The following is a 25,296-nucleotide window of genomic DNA, read 5'->3' on the forward strand; positions in this document are numbered from 1 at the left end:
TACAACTGAGCATTAATTAATTTTTATCATTCTTCATTCAGTGATCTTTCACATATCAATGCTGCAATCAGAGAGTGATTTGTTTAACACTGTTAAATGCGATAGTCCCACAGATCTCACATGATATTGTTCCCGTTCTGTATAATTTTAAGGTTATGAGAGAATGCATGGGAATGGTAAAATAGGAAGAAATACTGGCAGGAAAAGGTGGGGAAGGAAAGTAGAATCGCTTCATAGGGATAGTTTTTAAGATGCAAAAGGAATTTATCCCTGAAATAGGTCAGGGACAGAATAGAAGAGTAAGACCAGTTTGGCTTATTAACAAAGTTGTGAAAGGCATATTTCATGTTCATATTAGGGATAATCCAGCATCCAGATACACTTTTGACTGTATTCCCAAATAAAATGAAGGTTCCGCGAATCTGGGAAAAGAAAACTCTTGACTGCCGATTTGTCCCCAAAAGAATGGAGGTTTCAGTTATCTAAATAGATTTCTGAAAAATATGTTGAACATGATGGTTTTACCACCCATTATTCAACTGTTCAGGAGACAGCTTGCCAGGCTTCCATCTCAACAATCTGTATGATTAGATGATCCGAAGTCTTCCTTCTTGAATGTACTTGAAGTTCATTGTAAGGAGCATAAATTGCCACTGCACAAAATTACTACTTTAAATTTAACACCTCGATTTTAAAATTCTCATCCTAGTTTTCAAATTCCTCCATGACCTACATTTGCGCTCCTCAAATTCGGCCTCTTGAGCACCCCTGATTTTAATCGCTCAACCATTGGTAGCCGTGCCTTCAGCTGCCAGGGCCCTAAGTTCTGGAATTCCCTCCCTAAACCTCTCCGCCTCTCTCTCCTCCTTTAAGACACTCCTTAAAATCTACCTCTTTGACCAAGCTTTTGGTCATCTACCTCTATCTCTTTGTGTGGCTCAGTGTCAAATGTTGTTTAATAATGCTCCTGCAAAGCGCCTTGGAACATTTTACTATGTTAAAGGCGCTATATAAATACAAGTTGTTGTTGTTGGAACAGAATTTTCCAGTCACCTTTTCTGGAGTATAATGTGGGGAAATGGGAAATTATCCACTTTGGTAGGAAGAATAGAAAAGCAGAATATTTTTTAAAAGGTGAGAGACTAGTAAATGTTGATATGCAGAGGGATTTGGGTGTTCTTGTACACGAATCATAGAAAGTTAACATGCAGGTACAGCAAGCAATTAGGAAGGCATATGGGCCTAGAAATTCAGTGCCCTTAGCACCAATTTTGCGGCGCTAGAGGGCCTAGCGCTGCAATTGGCGCCGGTTCCTAAATTGCCTGGCGCCCTTCCGCGGCGGTAGACCGGTAGCGCTGCGCCGGCACCGATGACGTCATCGGTGTGCGCAGCGTCCCGGTTGCCGTGGTAACCCGGCCCCAAGCCGAAATTCAGTTGCGGCCGCCTCGCCAGTGGCAGCCGCAACTAAGACTCCGGCAAACGAGTGTTGCCGGAGTCTGCGCCGGCGCTTTAAGGAGGCGCGGCGGCCGGCCGCTTTCCCGCCGGCCGGCCGCTTTCCCGCCGGCCGCCTGCCCGCAGCTCCCTCCCCGGACTTCTCCCCCCCCCCCCGGAACAGATGCAAGCCCGGCACTTGTCCGAGGTGCCGGGCTCATTTTTGAAGAGATTTGCGCGGGCCGCGGCCGGGTGCAGGCAGCTCCTCCTTAACGGAAGGAGGAGGCCTGCACTTCCCGAGCCTGCCGCACCGCAGCGGGCGCCGGAATAGCGCCGCTATGCGGCGCATTGCGCCAGTTTTCAGGCGCTAAAACCCTTCAGTAGCGCCGGCAGCCGTTTGGGCGCGGCGCTACTGAATTTTTGGCGCGCGCAAAGGGACTTAGCGCCGGCGCTAACTTCCGGCGCTAAAGCCCTGGCGCAGCGCAAACTCAATTTCTAGGCCATGGTATGTTAACCTTTATTGCAAGGGGGTTGGAGTATAAGGGTAAGGAAGTCTTGCTGCAATTGTACAGGGCCTTGGTGAGACCACACCTGGAGTACTGTGTACAGTTTTGGTCTCCTTACCTAAGGAAGGATACACTTGCCTTAGAGGGAATGCAACGAAGGGGGTGTAACTGTTACATATCACAATATTAGCTTATTTTCAAGTGCCCAAACTTGGTTGAAAGCAAAAACTGTGCAAATGGACATTTCAAGTTTATTGGGAGAGCTTCCTGGGTGTCGTCAGTCAGTCTCTTAGCTCTCTCGCTCGCTATTGTCCCCATTTTCTAGATGAGAATGAGAGGTGATCTCATTCAAGCATATAAAATTCTTAGAGGGCTTGACAGGGTAGCTGCTGAGAGGCTAATTCCCCTAGCTGGAGAATTTAGAACCAGGGGTCACAGTCTCAGGATAAGGGATCCTTATTTAGGACTGAGATGAGGAGAAATTTCTTCATTCAGAGGGTTGGGAATCTTTGGAATTCTCTGCCCCATAGGGCTGTAGATGCTCAGTATATTCAAGACTGGGATTGATAGATTTTTGGACACCAAGGGAATCAAGGGATATGGGGATCGGGCAGGAAAGTGGAGTTTAGGTAGAATATCAGCCATGATCTTATTGAATGGCGGAGCAGGCTCAAGGGGCCATGTGGCCTGCTCCTGCTCCTATTTCTTATGTTCTTATGAAGCCTCTTACATTACTCTCTCAAAGCCTTGCCTGTGATGCCCATTTCGGAGAATGAATATTAAAAGACGTGTCCATCTGTGATGACATTCTTCCTTCAAATTCAGCACCTATACATCATCTGTTACCTAGACAACTGACTCATTTGCATTCCCTCAAGATGCTGTAAAGACTACTGTCCAAAGCACCTCGACTCTTAATCCAGTTCCAAACACAGCACCAAACTGCCAGTGATTAAACACTAACTGGCATGAATTAACACACTCAAAGAAATTATGAGGTGGCTCCATTGAGAATTGGTAAAATATAACATTCATGCAGTTGAGCCTATCCTTTAAGGCTGGGGCTGAGGCACCGAGGTACAGTGGGGCAGAGTAGAATGAACTTTACTTTGCTTCTAACCAGGCTGTATCTAACTTTTGGCAAGCTGGATGATAGATAATGAAATTGTTTCATTCCCTACTACCAATATCTCTCACCTTGATGAGTATGATTTTTTAAATAAAGCCTGTAGGACTGTTGTCATTCATTTTCGGAGCACTACAGAGTTTGCAATTTTTCTCCAGGCCCTACACCTGGGCTCTGTCTGCATTGAAGGAAAATGACAGACAATTGCTGGCTTCATCAATTCTTTGAGACCTCTGGAATGCTGAAAATGGTCACATTTACTTATTTTACTGTTTTGGTTATAACAATTTGCTAAATGAATAGCTGTACTAAGAATTAAATCTACAGTCGTCTGCCAACATCTTAATGTACTTTTGAGTTTGTGTGATCTGTCTATTCCTGGTCTCTTACAATATCTATGCATAAGAAATCCTTGGAAAGTTGTGGCAGGCAAATTAGTATGAAAATACAAGTCGTTTTGAATGGTAACAAAAATAACAGCTAGACTTTACAACAACAGACATTAGAAAATGAGTGTGTACTGAAAAGCTAAGTTCAGTGTGTCGTTATTTCCTGATCGTGCCTTTTTTGCCACATAATCACCTGAGACACTGTGACTGCGTGTTTTATTTTTATTGACTTTCATTGTCTACATTGTTCAACTAGGAGTCATAGCTCGGCACCCTCTCTATTATCCTTACCTACGGAAAGCTGTGACTGCTAAGGCTGTGGAAGAATATTTTCAGCACCTAATACAGAATGAAGATTCTGACAGGAGGATGGTAACCCGGTATGTGCTTTCTGTTTACAATTATTCGTATTCCAAACAATAATGGGAAAATATGTCTTGCGAGAGAGAATTTGATATATTTGGTAGATAAATCTTCACTCTACCAATTAAGGAGCAGCACCTTTCTAAACCACCAGGGGAAACAGTCAAACCCAGTGACTCAAGAAATATAACAGCAAATAGAAACAGCGGCCTTGTCAGAGGGGCCGGGGCCAGAACTAGGACTGAGTGTCAGAGTTCCTGCATACCCAGCCTCTCGTGACCGGAGCAGGATTGGCAGCTGGTATGCCTGGTGAGACTAGGCATACCAGGCGGCCAGGTGGGGACCCACTTGGTAAGCCAGGTTGGGATTGTGCCCTGAATCCCCAAAGAAATAGCAGGTACATGCTTTATTTTTACATTAAAATGTTTTTAAAGAGTCTCCCTTACAAAGGAGTCTACATTTAACTTCTTTCCAGTGGGGGACTGATGTTGACTGCCACACACCCTCCCTTCCCTTCGTACCAGCAATCTCCACCAGATTTTGCACAATGTGGCTGGGGCACATAGCAGTGATATTACGATTAAAAGGATCTCCTCCTGACCCGGTGAACTTTGGCAGGATCAGTGATGATGTTCCTGAGCAGGCACATCCCAACACTTGCATTGGGTTACGCCTGATCTCTGCAACCTCCTACCACCTCCCCCAACCCCCAACACCGATTTTTGAAACCATTTCAACCCAGATTTTTGGTCACTATCCAGTAATGCCTGTTGTAAAGTACACGTGCAGACATTGCACAAGTACAGGATTGGGCTCAGATTTGATGCCCTCCATATATAATAACCTGAATCACTCTCTGGGCTTGCTCGTGAAAGATGGCCACTTGGAATCAATGAAGTATAGTGGGGATTCTCTTGTGCGAACTGCTGGGACGTCAACAAGCTGTCTGAGCAGCCAATCAAAATGCAGAATTCTCACAGACAGCGAACAAGGAAGTGAGTAAGCTCTTAAAATTCTAACTTTTAAAAAATGTTAGAGAGAGCAAAACAAAGATTGGGGCTCTCACATGGGGAAAAGGCAAACTTGAAATAAAGATGGACAATAATAAATAAATTAATTTTTTTTAAACTTTCTTAAAAAAATTAACTTTTTTTTAAATGGACAAATTTCACACTACACAAAATTAAAACTACTTTTAGAGTCATAGAGTAATACAGCACGGATAGAGGCCCTTCAGCCCATCGTGTCCGCGCTGGCCATCAAGCCCTGTCTAATCTAATCCCATATTCCAGCATTTGGTCCGTAGCCTTGTATGCTATGGCATTTCAAGTGCTCATCCAAATGCTTCTTAAATGTTGTGAGGGTTTCTGCCTCCACAACCCTTTCAGGCAGTGAGTTCCAGACTCCAACCACCCTCTGGGTGAAAAAGTTCTTTCTCAAATCCCCTCTAAACCTCCCGCCCTTTACCTTGAATCTATGCCCCCTAGTTATTGACCCTTCTACGAAGGGAAAAAGCTCCTCAGCATCCATCCTATCTATGCCCCTCATAATTTTGTACACCTCAATCATGTCCCCCCTCAGCCTCCTCTGCTCCAAGGAAAACAAACCCAATCTGCCCAGTCTCTCTTCATAGCTGAAGCGCTCCAGCCCTGGTAACATCCTGGTGAACCTCCTCTGCACCCTCTCTAACGCGATCACATCCTTCCTGTAGTGTGGCGACCAGAACTGCACACAGTATTCCAGCTGTGGCCTAACCAGTGTTTTATACAGCTCCATCATAACCTCCTTGCTCTTATATTCAATGCCTCGGCTAATGAAGGCAAGTATCCCATATGCCTTTTTTACCACCTTATCCACCTGTTCCGCCGCCTTCAGGGATCTGTGTACTTGCACACCCAGATCCCTCTGACCCTCCGCCTTGCCTAGGGTCTTTCCATTCATTGTGTATTCCCTTGCCTTGTTAGTCCCCCCAAAGTGCATCACCTCGCACTTTTCCGGGTTAAATTCCATTTGCCACTGTTCCGCCCATCTGACCAACCCATCTATATCGTCCTGCAGACTGAGGCTACCCTCCTCGCTATTTACCACCCTACCAATTTTTGTATCATCCGCGAACTTACTGATCATACCCTTTACATTCATATCCAAGTCATTAATGTAGACCACAAACAGCAAGGGACCCAGCACCGATCCCTGTGGTACCCCACTGGCCACAGGCTTCCAGTCACAAAAACAACCTTCGACCATCACCCTCTGCCTTCTGCCACTAAGCCAGTTTTGTATCCAATGTGCCAAGGCACCCTGGATTCCATAGGCTCTTACCTTCTTGACCAGTCTCCTGTGCGGGACTTTATCGAAGGCCTTACTGAAATCCATGTATACCACATCCACTGCGTTACCCTCATCCACACACCTAGTCACCCCCTCAAAAAATTCAATCAAATTAGTCAGACATGATCTTCCCTTGACAAAGCCATGTTGACTATCCCTGATTAATCCTTGCCTCTCCAAGTGGAGACAAATTTTGTCCCTCAGAATTTTTTCCAATAATTTTCCTACCACTGATGTTAGGCTCACTGGCCTGTAGTTCCCCGGTTTTTCCCTACTACCCTTCTTGAATAATGGTACTACATTAGCGGTTCTCCAGTCCTCTGGCACATCCCCTGTGGCCAGAGAGGTCCTGAATATATGTGTTAGAGCCCCCGCAATCTCTTCCTTTGCCTCACCCAGCAGCCTGGGATACATTTCATCCGGGCCTGGGGATTTATCCATTTTTAGGCCAGCTAAAACCGCCAATACCTCCTCCCTCTCGATGTTAATATGCTCGAGCATATCACAGTCCCCCCGCCCTATTTCTATGTCTACATCGTCCTTCTCCATAGTGAAAACAGATGCAAAAAATTCATTTAGAACCCCTCCTACACCTTCCGGCTCCACACACAGATTGCCACTTTTGTCCCTAATGGGCCCTATTTTTTCCCTAGTTATCCTCTTACCCTTAATATACTTGTAAAACATCTTAGGATTTTCCTTTATTTTGCTCGCCAGTGTTATTTCATGGCCCCTCCTTGATCTCCTAATTTCTTTTTTAAGTATCCCCCTGCACTTTTTGTACTCCTCTAGGGCTTCCTCCGTCTTTAGCCTTTTGTATCTACCAAAAGCCCTCCTTTTTTTCCTAATCCATTCTCGTATATCCCGACATCCAAGGTTCCCTGTGGTTTTTGGAACCACTCTTGACCTTTACGGGAACATGTTGCCATTGTATGATCTCAATCTCCCTTCTGAAAGCCTCCCATTGCTCCGATGCGGATTTTCCTACAAGTAGCTGATCCCAGTCCATTTTGGCCAGATCCTGCCTTATCCTATTAAAATCGGCCTTCCCCCAATTTAGAACCTTTATTTCCGGCCCATCCCTGTCCTTTTCCATGACCACCTTAAATCTTACCATATTATGGTCACTATCACCAAAGTGCTCACCTACTAGCACTTTTTCCACTTGGCCGGCCACATTCCCTAGAATTAGGTCCAGTACCGCCCCCTCTCTTGTAGGACTTTCTACATGCTGGCTCAAAAAGCTCTCCTGGATGCACTTTAAGAATTCTACACCCTCTGAGCCTTTCACACTCTGACTATCCCAGTTAATATTGGGGAAGTTGAAATCCCCCATTATTATTACCCTATTATTTGCACATTTCTCTGAGATTTGCCTACATATCTGTTCCTCTATCTCCCCCTGACTGTTTGGAGGCCTATAGTACACTCCCAGCAAAGTGCTTGCCCCCTTTTTGTTTTTAAGCTCCACCCATATGGCCTCATTAGAGGAACCTGCGAATATATCATCCCTCCTTACTGCAGTAATTGACTCCTTAATTAATATTGCGACACCCCCTCCTCTTATACCTCCCCCTCTGTCTCGCCTGAAGATTCTGTACCCCGGAATATTGAGCTGCCAGTCTTGCCCCTCCCTCAACCATGTCTCCGTGATAGCAACAATATCATACTCCCATGTGTTTATCAACACCTTCAGTTCATCCACCTTATTTGCAAGACTCCTTGCATTAAAATAGATGCCATCCAGCCTTGCCCTTATATATTTGTCCTGTCTACCAAGCTGACTTGTTTTTTTCTCTATAATTGGCAGCACATCACCCCCTATTTCAGCTCCCCTCTGTATCCCATCCCCCTGCCAAGTTAGTTTAAACCCCCCCCCAACAGTGCTAGCAAACCTCCCCGCAAGGATATTTGTCCCGCTCTGGTTCAGGTGCAACCCGTCCGACTTGTACAAGTCCCACCTTTCCCAGAAGCAGGCCCAGTGATCCAGGAAAGTAAAACCCTCCCCCCTACACCAACTCTTTAGCCACGCATTCATCTGCTCTATCCTCCCATTCCTATACTTACTAGCACGTGGCACTGGGAGTAATCCAGAGATTACAACCTTCGAGGTCCTGCTCTTTAATCTGTTACCTAGCTCCCTAAATTCTTGATGCAGGACCTCATCCCCCTTCCTTCCTATGTCGTTGGTCCCAATGTGGACCACGACCTCTGCCTGCTCACCCTCCCCCTTAAGAATGCCCAGGCCCTTAACATTTGTTTAGCAGTAATAATGCTGTCAAAATCCCTTTGTCTCTAACTTTTAGTGGGGAATTTAACAGCGTACTTACTGCGGAAGAGCCGAAGTCTTCGTCGGTTTCAATGATTTGGCTGATTACACAGATTGCCGGCTCTGTGGGGGGGAGGGGGCGGCACAGTGCAGCCTGTTTCAGTGTTGTCATTGACTGACCGCAGCTTCAGGGTTTCCGCATGCGCCTGCACATGCGCCAAATCCCGAAGTTGTGGTCAGTTTCAAAGACAGAATGACGGCAAACGCTGCCAGTTTGCCGTCATTCCGACCACAAATTCCGGGCCAAAATTCTTTGCCAGCTGTATTCAAGCCTAAAGTGAAGATTTACTGTAATTTTAGAATTAGAGCTCCTTCTCCATTAAGTAGACCACAAACAAATGAGTCAGCACATGCATGACCCTGGTGATGTTCTGAACCCTAGACTACAAATTATTTCCAAATAATTTTAGTAAGGTCAAGAAATTTTCCTACTCATCAAAGAACAATTAACTAAATTGGCATGCATGTTTCTGCCTGCAGTACTGGCATGGATTACACCAGACTCTATGCAGTAAGGTTATTATCATTGTTAACATATCTCTGTCAGTACAAGTCATGGCAATGTTATGTGATGCAACAACTTTTAAATATCCACGCTTTTATACCTCATTTTCACCATCCCCAAGATCTGTTAGACTTAAGTAGTCTGCTGTGTAATTGTAGTAAGTTTTAGGATGTTGAAATTGATTCATAAGATATGACTCCTAAATTGCATGTTAATTCAAATAAAGAAGTAAAAAGTTACCCAGATAGAATGGGAAAAAGCTTTATAAAAACTTGAGCGAGATAAATAAAATTTTGCACAGTTTCTCCCTACACACAGACCTGCTCTAGACAACAGGGAACTGCACTGGGTATGGTATTGTAATGGTAATGTTACTGGACTAATAACCCAGAGATGTAAGTTCAAATCCATGGCAGTTTGAGAATTTGAATTCAGTTTTTAAAAATCTAGAATTTTTTTTTTTTTAAACATGTTATCAGTAAAAGTGCCCATGAAACTTAAAACCCAACTGATCACTAATGTCCTTTAGGGAAGGAAACCTGCTATCCTTGCCTAGTTTGGCCTATATGTCACTCTAGCCCCACACCAATTGCCCTCTGAAGTCAAGCCACACAATCATATCAAACCACTACACTGCAGCAGTTCAAGAAGATGGCCCACCACCACTTTCTCGGGCAACTAGGGATGGGCAATAAATGCTGACCTTGCCAGCGATGCCCACATCCCAAAAATGAATTAAAAAACAGAATTAATGACAATTTTGTGCTGGAGGTTCATACCCACTAGGAGTCGGATTAAGACTGCACAGAGGACTGATATTTCTGACTCTTTCCATTGGCAGGGTCCTAACCTCCAAGGCCCAACATGCAGTAATGTCTCTTTATTCTGCTGCTAGGACCAGACTTGTGTCATACAGACTCCCAGGACACACAATCCTGGCGTTCCTGGAACTGGGCAGGAGCAGCGCATTTAAGGCGTAGGATCCGAGAGGACAGGAAAATCTTCCCTCACAACTCATTTTACATAGGATCCATCAAACAGTGGAGACTTTCATCCCATCAGCCACAATGTCTTGTGATTTTTGAGCACATGAAATATCAAACAGCAAGGGCTTTATATAATTTATCTATTAATAAGGACTCATAATGTGCATTACAAGATTGGTGTAGTGTACCATTGAGGTGGTCCATACTTTTACATAAGAACATAAGAAATAGGAGCAGGAGTAGGCCAATCGGACCCTCGAGCCTGCTCCGCCATTCAATAAGATCATGGCTGATCTGATCCTAACCGCCAATCTACTATCACAGAACCATCTCCTGAATCTAACAGAATTAGACACACGAAATAGGAGCAGGATCAGGCTACACGGCCCCTGGGCCCGCTCCGCTACCCACAGGGCCATGACCAATCCGAACCTAGACTCATGTCCAAATTCCTGCCCGCTCCCCATAACCCTTTATTCCCTTTACTTCTAGGAAACTGTCTATTTCTGTTTTAAATTTATGTAATGATGTAGCTTCTACAGCTTTTTGGGGCAGCATATTCCATGGACCTACCACCCTCTGAGTGAAGTAGTTCCTCCTCCTCTCAGTTTTGAAAGAGCAGCCCCTTATTCTAAGACTATGCCCCCTAGTTCTAGTTTCACCCATCATCGGGAACATCCTCCCCGCATCCACTCGATCCAACCCCTTCACAATCTTATATGTTTCAATAAGATCACCTCTCATTCTTCTGAACTCCAATGAGTAGAGTCCCAATCTACTCAACCTCTCCTCATATGTCCATCCCCTCATCCCCGGGATTAACCGAGTGAACCTTCTTTGTACTGACTCGAGAGCAAGTATGTCTTTTCTTAAGTATGGACACCAAAACTGTATGCAGTATTCCAGGTGCGGTCTCACCAATACCTTGTACAACTGAAGCAATACCTCCCTATTTTTATATTCTATCCCCCTAGCAATGAAAGCCAACATTCCATTGGCCTTCTTAATCACTTGCTGCACCTGCATACTAACCTTTTGAGTTTCGTGCACCAGGACCCCCAGATCCCTTTGTACTTCAGTACTTTCCAGTTTCTTGCCATTAAGATAATAACTTGCTCTACGATTTTTCCTGCCAAAGTGCATAACCTCACACTTTCCAGTATTGTATTCCATCTGCCAAATCTCTGCCCACTTACTTAGCCTGTCTATGTCCCCTTGCAGGTTTTTATGTCCTCCTCACTCACTACTTTCCCTCCCATCTTAGTATCATCTGCAAACTTTGATATGTTACACTCGGTCCCCTCCTCCAAATCGTTAATATAGATTGTAAAGAGTTGGGGACCCAGCACTGACCCCTGTGGAACACCACTAGTTACTGATTGCCAGTCCGAGAATGAACCATTTATCCCAACTCTCTGCCTTCTGTTAGATAGCCAATCCTCTATCCATGCCAGAATATTACCCCCAATCCCGTGATTTTTTATCTTAAGCAATAATCTTTTCTGTGGCACCTTGTCAAATGCCTTTTGGAAGTCTAAATACACTACGTCCACTGGTTCCCCTTTATCCACCCTATATGTTACTTCCTCAAAGAACTCCAGCAAATTTGTCAAACATGACTTCCCCTTCATAAAACCATGCTGACTTTGTCCTATTAAATTATGATTATCCAAATGTCCTGTTACTGTCTCCTTAATAATGGATTCCAATATTTTACCTACCACAGATGTTAGGCTAACCGGTCTATAGTTTCCAGCCTTCTGTCTACTGCCCTTTTTAAATAAGGGCGTTACATTAGCAGTTTTCCAGTCTGCCGGGACCTTTGCTGAGTCCAGGGAGTTTTGGAAAATTATTACCAATGCATCCACAATCCCTACCGCCACTTCCCTCAAGACCCTAGGATGTAAGCCATCAGGTCCAGGTGATTTATCCGCCTTGAGTCCCATTATTTTACCGAGTACCACTTCCTTAGTGATTTTGATCGTGTTTAGCTCCTCCCCCCCATAGCCCCCTGTTTGTCCAGTGTTGGGATATTCTTAGTGTCTTCTACTGTAAAGACTGATACAAAATATTCATTCAGTGTTTTTGCCATCTCCATATTTCCCACCATTAATTTCCCGGTCTCATCCTCTAAGGGACCAACATTTACCTTAGCCACCCTTTTTCTTTTTACATAACTATAAAAACTCTTACTATCTGTTTTTATATTTTTTGCTAATTTACTTTCATAATCTATCTTCCCTTTCTTAATCAATCTTTTTGTTATTTTTTGCTGTCTTTTAAAGTTTTCCCAATCATCTATCCTCCCACTAGATTTGGCTACCTTATATGCCCTTGTTTTTAGTCGAATACTATCCTTAATTTCTTTACTTAGCCACGGATGGCTGTCTTTTCTTTTATACCCTTTTCTTCTCAGTGGAATATATATTTTTTGGAAGTTGTAAAATAACTCCTTAAATGTACACCACTGATCATGTATCGTCTTACCCTTTAATCTATTTTCCCAATCCACTCTACTCAATTCCGCTCTCATACCTTCATAGTCTCCTTTATTCAAGCTTAGCAGGCTTGTTTGAGATCCAACCTTCTCACCCTCTAATTGAATATGGAATTCAACCATGTTATGGTCACTCATTCCAAGGGGATCCTTTACTAGGACATTTTTAATTAATCCTGTCTCGTTACACAGGACCAGATCTAAGGTTGCTTGCCCCCTGGTCGGTTCAGTTACATACTGCTCAAGAAACCCATCCCTAATACACTCAATGAACTCATCCTCAAGGCAGCCCTGCCCAATTTGATTTGTCCAATTAATATGATAGTTAAAATCCCCCGTAATTATAGATGCTCCCTTATTACAAGCCTCAACTATTTCCTGATTGATACTCCGTCCAACAGAGTTGCAACTGTTCGGAGGCCTATAGACTACGCCCACTAGTGTTTTTTTCCCCTTATTATTCCTTACCTCCACCCAAACTGTTTCATTATCCTGATCTTTTGACCCAATATCATTTCTCTGTATTACAGTGATTCCTTCCTTTATTAACATAGCCACCCCACCTCCCCTTCCTGCCTGTCCTTCCTGATAGTTAAATAACCTGGTATGTTTAATTCCCAGTCATTGTCACCCTGCAGCCATGTTTCTGTAATGGCCACAAGATCATACCCATATGTAGTTATTTGTGCCATTAACTCGTCTATTTTGTTACGAATGCTACGTGCATTCAGATAGAGAACTTTCAAATATGTTTTGTGACACTTAGTTCCTGCTTTTGCCCTTTTTATTACTTTACCTTTTACTCCATACCTTCTGCCCCTTCCTGACACGCTCTGGTTTTTAATTTCCCCACTGCTACCTAAGTCTATGACCTTCTCTGTTGTCATTTTTATTATTTGCTCTCTAGGAACCTCCCCCCCACTAGTTAGTTTAAAGCCCTCTCTACAGCCCTAGTTATATGATCCGCCAGGACTCTAGTCCCAGCACTGGCCAAGTGAACAGCTCCCTCCTGCCCCAGTACTGGTGCCAGTGTCCCAGGAAGCAAAACCCATTTCTCCCACACCAGTCTTTGAGCCACGCATTTAACTCTCTAATTTTATTTGTCCTAGCCAAATTCGCTCGTGGCTCAGGTAATAATCCAGAGATTATTACCCTTGAGGTTCTGTTTTTTAATTTGACCCCTAGCTGCTCATACTCCTTTAACAGAACCGGCTTCCTAGTCCTATCTACGTCATTTGTACCAACATGGACCACGACAACTGGATCCACCCCCTCCCACTGCAAGTTTCTTTCCAGCCCAGAGGAGATGTCCTTAACCCTGGCACTGGGTAGGCAACTCAGCCTTCGGGACTCTTGCTCACGGCTGCAGAGAACTCTATCTATCCCCCTAATAATACTATCCCCTACCACTACAACATTTCTATTTACTCCCCCCTCTTGAATGGCCCCCCGTTCCACGGTGCTGTGGCCAGGTTGCTAATCCTCCCTGCAGTCCCTGCTCCCGTCCCCACAGGGAGTAAGAACCTCGAACCTGTTAGTCAAGAGCAAGGGCTGCGGCTCCTCCAGCTCTACCTCCTGGATTCCCGTACCTGCCTCACTCGTCGTCACACCGTCTTGTCCCTGACCATGGGCTACATCTGAATTACTTAACTTCATAGGTGTGACCACCTCCTGATACACAGAGTCCAGGTACTTCTCCCCCTCCCTGATGTGTCACAGTGTCTGAAGCTCAGACTCCAGCTCATCAACACGGAGCTGGAGTTCCTGTAGCAGCAGACACTTGTCACAGATGTAATCACCGTGAGCCTCAATGGGGTTCACCGGCTCCCACATCTCGCAACAGTAACACATCACCTGCTCCATTCTATGTAATTAATTAAATTTTTTATTGTTAGTTATGGACACCCTCTGCCCGATTTTAGATGCTAGTATCCCCTTTAATTAATTGGATTTAAATTAAATCAATCCCTCTAGTTACACCAGTTAAATGGTTTACCAACAGTCACTCTGCACCAGAAAGGCCTTGGTACACCACAGCAACCTTAAAAACTATAAACCACAGACTTAAAGTTTTAAAACGAGAGAAATACTCCAACCAATCACCTACCTGTTTTGTGGTGACGTCACACCTTGAATACTTTTTACCTCTCTCCTTGCCTGAGATTGGAGATTGGTGAGGCCTACCTGAGCCTCTGGGGCCTCTTGTAGTCGCTCTGCCGCGCTGCTCCGCCTCCACCCGCTGCCGATGCCGCACTGAGGCCTACCTGAGCCTCTGGGGCCTTTTGTAGTCGCTCTGCCGCGCTGCTCCGCCTCCACCCGCTGCCGATGCCGCACTGAGGCCTACCTGAGCCTCTGGGGCCTCTTGTAGTCGCTCTGCCGCGCTGCTCCGCCTCCACCCGCTGCCGATGCCGCACTGAGGCCTACCTGAGCCTCTGGGGCCTCTTGTAGTCGCTCTGCTCCGCCTCCACCTGCTGCCGATGCCGCACTGAGGCCTACCTGAGCCTCTGGGGCCTCTTATAGTCGCTCTGCCGCGCTGCTCCGCCTCCCGCCGCTGCCGATGCCGCACTTTTACATGGAGAATAGTAGCTGACTTGAAGTGCCTTGCAACTATGAAGTTTCGAAGATACTCTACACAGTTAATGCCCAGATCAACTCTCCCTGCTCCCTCTCCATCACCTCAAATAGAAACATAGAAGATAGGAGCAGGAGTAGGCCATTCGGCCCTTCGAGCCTGCTCCGCCTTTCAATGAGATCATGGCTGATCATCCAATTTCAGTAACCTGTCCCTGCCTTCTCCCCATATCCCTTGATCCCTTTAGCCTCAAGAAATATATCCAACTCTTTCTTGAATATATTTAATGAACTGGCCTCCACCGCCCTCTGTGGCAGAGAATTCCACAGGTTCACCACTCTCTGGGTGAAGACATTCCTCCTCATTTCTGTCCTAAATGGCTTACCCCTTATCCTTAGACTATGACCCCTGGTTCTGGACTCCCCGGCCATCAGAAACATCCTTCCTGCATCTAGTCTGTCCAGACCTGACAGAATTTTATAGGTTTCGATGAGATCCCCTCTCAATCTTCTAAACTCCAGTGAGTATAAGCCCAATCGACACAATCTCTCCTCATACGTCATTCCTGCCATCCCAGGTATCAGCCTGGTGAATCTTCGCTGCACTCCCTCCATGGCAAGAACGTCCTTCCTCAGGTAAGGTGACCAAAACTGCACACAGTACTCAAGGTGCGGTCTCACCAAGGCTCTGTACAACTGTAGCAAGACATCCTTGTTCCTGTACTCGAACCCTCTTGCTACGAAGGCCAACATACCATTTGCCTTCTTAACTGCCTGCTGCACCTGCATGTTTACCTTCAGTGACTGGTGCACAATAACACCCAAGTCTCTTTGCACTTCCCCTTCTCCCAACCTATTGCCATTCAAATAATAATCTGCCTTCCTGTTTTTGCCACCAAAGTGGATAACCTCACATTTATCCACATAGTGCATTTGCCATGTTTCTGCACAATCACCCAACCTGTCCAAATCGTACTGGAGTTTCACGACATCCTCCTCACAGCATACCCTCCCACCCAGCTTTGTGTTGTCTGCAAATTTGGAGATATTACATCCAATTCCCTCGTCCAGATCATTAATATATATTGTGAACAGCTGGGGTCCTAGGACCGATCCTTGCGGTACCCCACTAGTCACTGCCTGCCACTCGGAAAACGACCCGTTTATTCCAACTCTTTGCTTTCTGTCCGCCAACCAGTTCTCTATCCAAGTCAATACCTTGCCCCTAATCCCATGTGCCTTAATTTTGCACGCTAATCTCTTATGTGGGACCTTATCGAAAGCCTTCTGAAAGTCCAAATACACCACATCCACTGGTTCTCCCTTATCTATTTTACCAGTTACATCCTCAAAAAATTCCAGTAGATTAGTCAAGCATGATTTACCTTTTGTAAATCCATGTTGACTTTGTCCGATCCTGTCACTGCTTTCCAAGTGCTCTGCTATTACATCTTTTATAATAGACTCTAGCACTTTCCCCACTACCAATGTCAGGCTTACCGGTCTATAATTCCCCGCTTTTTCTCTACCACCTGGTGCACAATAACACCCAGGTCTCTTTGCACTTCCCCTTCTCTCAATCTATTGCCATTCAAATAATTATCTGCCTTCCTGTTTTTGCCACCAAAGTGGATAACCTCACATTTATCCACATTATAGTGCATTTGCCATGTTTCTGCCCAATCACCCAACCTGTCCACTGCTAAGTACAAGGAGCTCATGGATTTCTTTGTCATGTAGATCGTCTGTGCAGCTGTTTCCACTGTGTACTTCCTGTTTCCCCCCAATCCCTCTCCTACTCTAGCTTCCTGTTTTACCAGAGTTTGACTCCCAGGTAGGTTAAAATGGTTGCATGGACACTGATGTGAAGTGTAAACAAGCCAAGAGCATCTCAAATGTTCCTTGCTTATTCCAAATCACAGTGGCATATTTAACGTGAAGTTATACTATTAAAAATTAGGATCTACCATAGATACCTTCTCAGATTCAGTGGCCTCAGTTGCTTCCTGAAATGGATCCCTTGCTCTTTATGTGAAGTAGACTCGCACTACCCAATGTTTACTTTTACGATAGTGTAACCCATGGACGTAACATTACACCCCCACCTTGTGATCTGAACCAGATATTTGTTTTTTTCAAGTGGCCCCATATGCTTCACTAATCTTCTTGAAGGCAGACCAAGAAAACACTAGTAAGATGAGGCCAGATACAAATCGTTAAGCTACATTATTTCACAGCAACTGAACATGGAGAGCATCAATTATGATGGGACTCACTTAATTCAGTCAGTACAACTTGTTTTCACATAATGTAAAAATAACTGAACACACTATGCTTCCCCACATCAGTTGATTGTTTAACTACCCTCCTGCCTTCTTTTTCTGAACCCAGGGAAAGCTTGTCCTCCCATATTCACAACCTAAAAGGATCCTCTAGAAAAGAGTAATCATAATATGATAGAATTTCACATTGAGTTTGAAAGTGACATTCTTAAGTCTGACACCAGAGTCTTAAACTTAAACTTAAACAAAGAAACAAAGCCAATTATCTAGGTATGAGGGGCGAGTTGGCTAAGGTAGATTGGGAAATTAGACTAAAATGTATGACAGTAGATAAGCAGTGGCAATCATTTAAAGAAATATTCCAAAGTTCTCAACAAATACACATTCCATTGAGAAATAAAAACTCCACGGGAAAGGTGAGCCATCCGCGGCTAACTAAAGAAGTTAAGGATAATATTAGATTAAATGAAGAGGCCTGTAATATTGCAAAGAATAGTAGTAAGCCCGAGGATTGGGGGAGCTTTAGAAACCAGCAAAGGATGACCAAAAAATGTATTTAAAAAGGGAGAAAATAGAATATAAGAGTAAATTAGCAAGAAATGTAAAAACAGATTGTAAGAGCTTCTACAAGTATGTAAAAAGAAAGAGAGTAGCAAAAGTGAGTGTTGGTCCCTTAGAGGCTGATACAGGAGAAATTATATTGGGGAACAAGGAAATGGCAGAGGCTTTAAAGAAATATTTTGTGCTGTATCTGTCTTCAGTCGAAAACACAAAAAGTATACCAGAAATAGTGGGGAACCTAGGGGCTAATGAGAGCGAGGAATTTAAAGTAATTAATATCAGTAGAAGAAAAGTACTTGGAAAAGCTAATGGGACTAAAAGCCAACAAATCCCCTGGGCCTGATGGCCTACATCCTAGGGTTCTAAAAGAGGTGGCTGCAGAGATAGTGGATACATTGGCTGTGATCTTCCAAAATTTCCTAGATTCAAGAAAGGTCCCAGCGGATTGGAATGTAGCAAATATAACCCCGCTATTCAAGAAAGGAAAGAGAGAGAAAACCGGGAACTACAGGCCAGTTAGCCTGACATCAGTCATCGGGAAAATGCTGGAATTCATTATTAAGGAAGTGGTAACAGGGTACTTAGAAAATCATAATATGATTAGGCAGAGTCAACATGGTTTTATGAAAGGGAAATCGTGCTGACAAATTTATTAAGAGTTTTTTGAGGATGTAACTAGCAGGGTAGATACGAACATACGAATTAGGAGCAGCAGTAGGCCACTCAGCCCTTCCAGCCTGCTCCGCCGTTCAATAAGATTATGGCTGATCCGATTACTCCACATTCCCGCCTACCCCCGATAACTTTTCACCCCCTTGCTTACCAAGAACCTATCTACCTCTGCCTTAAAAATATTCAAAGACTCTGCTTCCACTGCCCTCTGAGGAAGAGAGTTCCAAAGACTCATAACCCTCTGTGAGAAAATATTTCTCCTCATCTCTGTCTTAAATGGGCGACCCCTTATTGTTAAACAGTGACCCCTAGTTCTAGATTCTCCCACAAGAGGAAACATCCTCTCCACATCCACCCTGTCCAGACCCCTCAGGATCTTATATGTTTCAATCAAGTCACCTCTTACTCTTCTAAACTCCAGCGGATAAAAGCCTAGCCTGTCCAACCTTTCCTTATAAGACAACCCGCCCATTCCAGGTATTAGTCTAGTAAACCTTCTCTGAACTGCTTCCAACGCATTTACATCCTTCCTTAAATAAGGAGACCATTACTGTACTCAGTACTCCAGATGTGGTCTCACCAATGCCCATTATAACTGAAGCATAACCTCCCTACTTTTGTATTCAATTCCCCTCGCAATAAACAATAACATTCTATTAGCTTTCCTAATTACTTGCTGTACCTGCATAGTAACCCAGATCCCTCTGCATCTCAGACCTCTGCAATCTCTCACCATTTAGATAATATGCTTCTTTTTATTCTACCTGTCAAAATGGACAACTTCACATTTTCCCACATTATACTCCATTTGCCAGATCTTTGCCCACTCACTTAACCTATCTATATCCCTTTGTAGCCTTCTTATGTCCTCTTCACAATTTACTTTCCTACCTATCTTTGTGTCATCAGCAAATTTAGCAACCATACCTTTGGTCCCTTCATCTAAGTCATTTATATAAATTGTAAAACGTTGAGTCCCCAGCACTGATCCCTGTGGCACACCACTCGTTACATCTTGCCAATCAGAAAATGACCCATTTATGCCTACTCTCTGTTTCCTGTTAGCTAGCCAATCTTCTATCCATGCCAATATGTTACCCCCTACACCATGAGCTTTTATTTTCCGCAGTAACCTTTGATGTGGCACCTTATCAAATGCCTTCTGGAAATCTAAGTACAGTACATCCACCGGCTCCCCTTTATCCACAGCACATGTTACTTCCTCAAAGAACTCCAATAAATTGGTTAAACATGATTTCTCTTGCACTAAACCATGTTGACTCTGCCTGATTATTTTGAACTTTTCTAAATGCCCTGCTATAACGTCTTTAATAATAATAGCTTCCAACATCTTCCCTATGACAGGTGTTAAGCTAACTGGCCTGTAGTTTCCTGCTTTCTGTCTCCATCCCTTTTTGAATAAAGGAGTTACATTCGCTATTTTCCAATCTAATGGAACCTTCCCCAAATCTAGGGAATTTTGGAAAATTAAAACCAACGCATCAACTATCTCACTAGCCACTTTTAAGACCCTAGGATGAAGTCCATCAGGACGCGGGGACTTGTCAGCCTGCAGCACCAACAATTTGCTCAGTACCACTTCGCTAGTGATTGTGATTTTCTTGAGTTCCTCCCTCCCTTCCATTTCCTGATTTACAGCTATTTCTGGGATGTTGCTTGTATCCTCTATAGTGAAGACCGATGCAAAATACCTGTTCAATTCAACTGCCATCTCCTTATTTTCCATTATTAATTCCCCAGACTCACTTTTTATAGGACCAAGGTTCACTTTGTTAACTCTTTTCTTTTTAAAATATCTATAGAAACTCTTACTATCTGTTTTTATATTTCTAGCTAGCTTTCTCTCGTACTCGAATTTTTCTCTCCTTATTAATCTTCTAGTCATTCTTTGCTGTTTTTTGTATTCTGTCCAATCTTCTGACCTGCCACCCATCTTTGCGCAATTATATGCTTTTTCTTTAAGTTTAATACTATAAGTTTTTTAGTTAACCACGGATGGTGGGTCCTCCCCTTGGAATTTTTCTTTCTCGTTGGAATGTATACTGTGTATTTTTAAATATCCCCTTAAATGTCTGCCACTGCAACTCTATTGACCTATCCCTTAACCTAATTTGCCAGTTCACTTTAGCTAGCTCTGCTTTCATCCCCTCATAATTGCCCTTATTTAAGTTTAAAAAACTAGTCTTGGACCCACTCTTTTCTCTCTCTCAAACTGAATGTAAAATTCAATCATATTATGATTGCTGCTACCTAGGGGCACCTTCACTATGAGGTCATTAATTAATCCTATCTCGTTGTACAATACCAGGTCTAGTATAGCCTGCTCTCTGGTTGGCTCCAGAACATGCTGTTGTAAGAAACGATCCCAAAAACATTCCATGAACTCCTCATCTATGCTACTTTTACCCATCTGATTTTTCCAGTCTATATGCAGATTAAAACCCCCCATTATTGCCGTACCCTTCTGACAAGCTCCCATTATTTCTTCCTTTATACTCTATCCTACCATGTTCGGGGGCCTGTACACCACTCCCACAAGTGATTTCTTGCCTTTATTATTATATAAAGGAGAACCAGTGGATGTAGCATATTTGGATTTCCTAAAGGCATTCGATAAGGTGCCACATAAAAGGTTGTTAAGCAAGATAAGGGCACATGGGGTTGGGGGTAAGGTATTAGCATGGATAAAGGATTGGATAACAGACAGAACATAGAGAGTAGGGATAAACGGGTCATTTTCAGATTGGCAGGCTGTAACTAGTGGGGTGCCACAAGGATCAGTGCTTGGGCCTCAGCTATTTACAATCTATATTAATGACTTAGATGAAGGGACTGAGTGCAATATATCCAAGTTTGCTGACGATACAAAGCTAGGTGGAAAAGTAAGATATGAGGAGGATGCAAAGAGCCTGCAAAGGGATATAGATAGGTTAAATGCGTGGGCAATAAGGTGGCAGATGGAGTATAATGTAGGGAAATGTAAGTTTATTCACTTTTGTAGGAAGAATAGAAAAACAGAATATTTTTTAAATGGTGAGAAACTATTAAATGTTGGTGTTCAGAGAGATTTGGGTGTCCTTGTACAAGAATACCAGAGAGTTAGCCTGCAGGTACAGCAAGCAGTTAGGAAGGCAAATGGCATGTTGGCCTTTATTGCAAGGGGATTGGAGTACAAGAGTAAGGATGTCTTACTACAATTGTACAGGGCTCTGGTGAGACCACACCTGGAGTACTGTGTACAGTTTTGGTCTCCTTATTTAAGAAAGGATGGACTTGCCTTAGAGGCGGTGCAACAAAGGTTCACTAGATTGATTCCTGGGATGAGAGGGTTGTCCTTGAGGAGAGATTGAGTAGAATGGGGCTTTACTCCCTGGAGTTTAGAAGAATGAGAAGTGATCTCATTGAACCATATAAGATTCTGAGGGAGATTGACAGGGTAGATGCTGAGAGATTGTTTCCCCTGGCTGGACAGTCTAGAACTAGGGGGCATCGTCTCAGGATGAGGAGGAATTTCTTCACTCAGAGGGTTGTGAATCTTTGAATTCTCTGCCCTAAAGCGCTGTGGATACTCAGTTGTTGAGTATATTCAAAGCTGAGATAGATAGATTTTTGGATTCTAGAGGAATCAAGGGATATGGGGATAGGGCAGGAAAGTGAAGTTGAGGTCGATGATCAACCATGACCTTATTGAATGGCGGAGCAGGCTCGAGGGGCCATATGACCTACTCCTGCTCCTAATTCTTATGTTTTGATGTAAAGGAGGACCTACGCCAGGTGGCCACTGCCAAGCATCACGGCCAGGGATCTCCTAATGCAATGGCGGTAGGTGTTTGTCAATTGCCACGATAGGAAATACGAGTTGCTTATTTATTTTATTTCTTTATGGGAAATAACATCCAGTTTAGCTCATTAGCATTTTCACCCCGTTTGCGTCTTTTTAAACTTGTGTGAATGCATTTACTTAAAACACAACTCTAATATAATATTTGCTGACGTCAGTGCAACCCACATTGATCAGCAGTTGGCGGTATGACAGAGTTTTGCTGGCTGTGCGTTATAGTTCCACCAAACCAGTCTGAGATCTGTAGCTGCAGTATACCTTCAGCCTTAGTGTCTATTTAAGATCACACTGCTGAAAATAAAAACAGAAAATGCTGGAAATACACAACAGATGTGTCACAATCTGAGGAGGAGAATATTGGTTAAGGTTGCGGTATAGACTATTTTCCCAGACTTGAAAACTGTTGATGTGGCAGGCACAGCTATGCATCAGATCCCGTATAATTAGAATGCCAACTAGAATTTCCAAAACTTCATTCAAATGTGCTGAGCTGAGCCCCCAGTTTGATGACAAACCCTGCTGAAATAGCTTACAGTAAATGTTTTTAACATAAGTACTGGTGGATTTGGCATGTTTCAACAATTTGCTTTGTTCTCAGATTTGACCTTCCGGGAATCCAGGGATTAAATTTCGTGCTGAGAAATTCTTTGGGCGGCGGGGGCATTGCATCTTTAAGGAGTGACCCGCAGGTATAAAACCAGTTTACAGACTTGTCTGTGCTTTACAAGGATGTGTCACTAGATGATGGTCTAGGCAAATTGGTAATTGGGGAAAAAGGCTTGTCGAAAGCTGCTGTTTAAAACAATCGCTGCAACGAGGCAAGCGCCCAGGAAACAGCTGAAACTTTTGAATAAGCTTCCTTAACACTCGCTGTAATATATTTGAACAGGGAAAGTTATTTTGTGTTGTAAGATTTGCAAAAATAATGCTGCCTTGTTAGAATGTTGCTGGTACATTTGCAAGGCAGTTTTGCCCAGTAATTCTTATCTCGACATTTATACAATTCCAGCGCTGTACTCAAGTTCTGATACTAAATAGCTAGACCCAAAAAAAGAATTTGTAAAGTTATTCCTTGCCTGTATAGTGCAAATGAAAACATTTTTGATTGAATTGCAATGTGAACAGTTTAGGCTAATTAACAGGCAAATTAATTGCTAGAAATATGAAAATATGCAAGTTTCCCGGATGCTGGGAATTAAACAAATAGCATGTTTTTGTGCAGAACACCTCCGTTCAGTCCGTAAGGGTGACTCTGAGCTTCAGTCAGTAAGGGTGACCCTGAGCTTCTGGTTGCCTGTCACTTTAATTCACCACTTCACTCCCATTCTGATCTCTCTGTCCTCGGCCTATTACATTGTTCCAATGAAGCTCAACGTAAGCTCGAGGAACAGCACCTCATCTTTCGATTAGGCACTTTACAGCCTTCTGGACTCAACATTGAGTTCAACAATTTCAAACTATAACCCCTGCCCCCATTTTTCATGCTGTATGATTTTGCCATTCCCATTTGTAACATTTTATCTTTCCTGCCTCTTACAAAAGCACAGTGTATTCCTTCAATTCCTTCCCCCATGTTTCTGCACCTGCTTAATGTCTGTTACATCTCCAGCTTTTTCCAGTTCTGATGAAGGGTCCCAGACCTGAAATGTTAACTCTGTTTCTCTCTCCACGGATGCTGCCTGACCTGCTGAGTGTTTCCCGCCTTTTCTGTTGTTATTTCAGATTTCCAGCATCCGCAGTATTTTGCTATTGTAATAGCATGTTTTCGAGTTCAGTAGCCACGAGTTTAGAAAAAGGGGAAGAGCTGATCGGGTAGGCATGTACTGTTCTAATGCTGCCACGTCGCTGCCCGTAGCAATTCTCCCAAGATTAGCAGAAACACCGTGGAATTAACTCGTTAAAATCTGATTGTACTGCAGTGGGCACTGTTCAGACAACAATCCCCTACCCGCAAAAGCTGCATCTGAACTTTATTTTAATTGAATACAAACAATCCTAAAGAGGATTGTTTTAAATAAAATGCGCGAAGAATCTCTCCGACCACTATACTAACAAAAATAAAACTTTTTTTTAACAGGGCAAAGCGTATGGGCAGATGCTATTAGACTTTCAATTGAAACACGTTCCTGATCTGAAGACTCGAACAGAGGAATAGTCGGGTGCCGGGCGTGTACAGATCCTGCGTACGCCGTTCTGGCACGCAGTATTACTTGCTGCCACTCTTAACCAGGAATGCATTTAAAGATAGATGCCATAAGTGTCTTCACTTTCTTCTGCACTTAGGAAATACTACATGAACCGCAGGAAATTAAAACGTATAAATTTGTCACTTTTAGGCATTCTTTGACTACCTTGTAATTTAACTAAACATTGTTAATGTATAATTGTCAATGGGTTTATATCCTTTAATTAAATAATGAATCAATTTAATTATTCTGGATTTTTTTAATCGTTCCTGGGATCTGGGTGTCGCTGGCAAGGCCAGCATTTATTGCCCATCCCTAATTGCCCTCGAGAAGGTGTCTCCTGTAGTTTATGAAAATCGAAATTGTGAACTTGTGCAAATGCGATCATTAAAAGCCCGATGCTATACGTATGTTACAATTCTTTGTTAGGCGTATTTAACAGGGCGAACATGCTGTGGCCCTCGTATTTCCTGTGCCTGACCTTTCAATTGTAGTACACACCAGATGTTGTAAATTTATTTTAAATAACTGATCCACGGTTGTGAAGTGCCTGAACAAAGGCACAGAAACCTGTCACATGGACACTGTGCTGCTAATGGCATTGTTAAAACAACAGATGTACCAACCTCTGGAGTCGGTATGGTCTCATTTTGACAAAACGAAAAGGAAGTCCAGTTGGACAGATTCCAACATGGAGTC

General features: G+C 43.5%; 1 protein-coding gene across 6 annotated transcripts in view; it reads left to right on the top strand.

Moving 5' to 3' along the window:
- Positions 1–25,003, top strand: part of LOC147122869 (uncharacterized) — a 278,977-nt gene extending 253,974 nt beyond the window's left edge. For 5 of the 6 annotated variants that reach the window (XM_085961537.1, XM_085961528.1, XM_085961564.1 and 2 more), the window contains 3 exons: positions 3,709–3,832; positions 23,010–23,100; positions 24,489–25,003. In XM_085961537.1, the coding sequence (XP_085817663.1) occupies positions 3,709–3,832; positions 23,010–23,100; positions 24,489–24,566 (293 nt within the window). In that variant the 3' untranslated portion in view covers positions 24,567–25,003. The remainder of the gene's footprint in view (positions 1–3,708; positions 3,833–23,009; positions 23,101–24,488) is intronic. The other variant, XM_085961547.1, reaches the window with a different exon arrangement.
- The last annotated feature ends 293 nt before the right edge of the window (positions 25,004–25,296 follow it).

The sequence above is a fragment of the Somniosus microcephalus genome, chromosome 2, assembly GCF_052327205.1.
Source record: "Somniosus microcephalus isolate GS21.2 chromosome 2, FLI_Smic_1.0, whole genome shotgun sequence".
Lineage (NCBI taxonomy): Eukaryota > Metazoa > Chordata > Chondrichthyes > Squaliformes > Somniosidae > Somniosus > Somniosus microcephalus.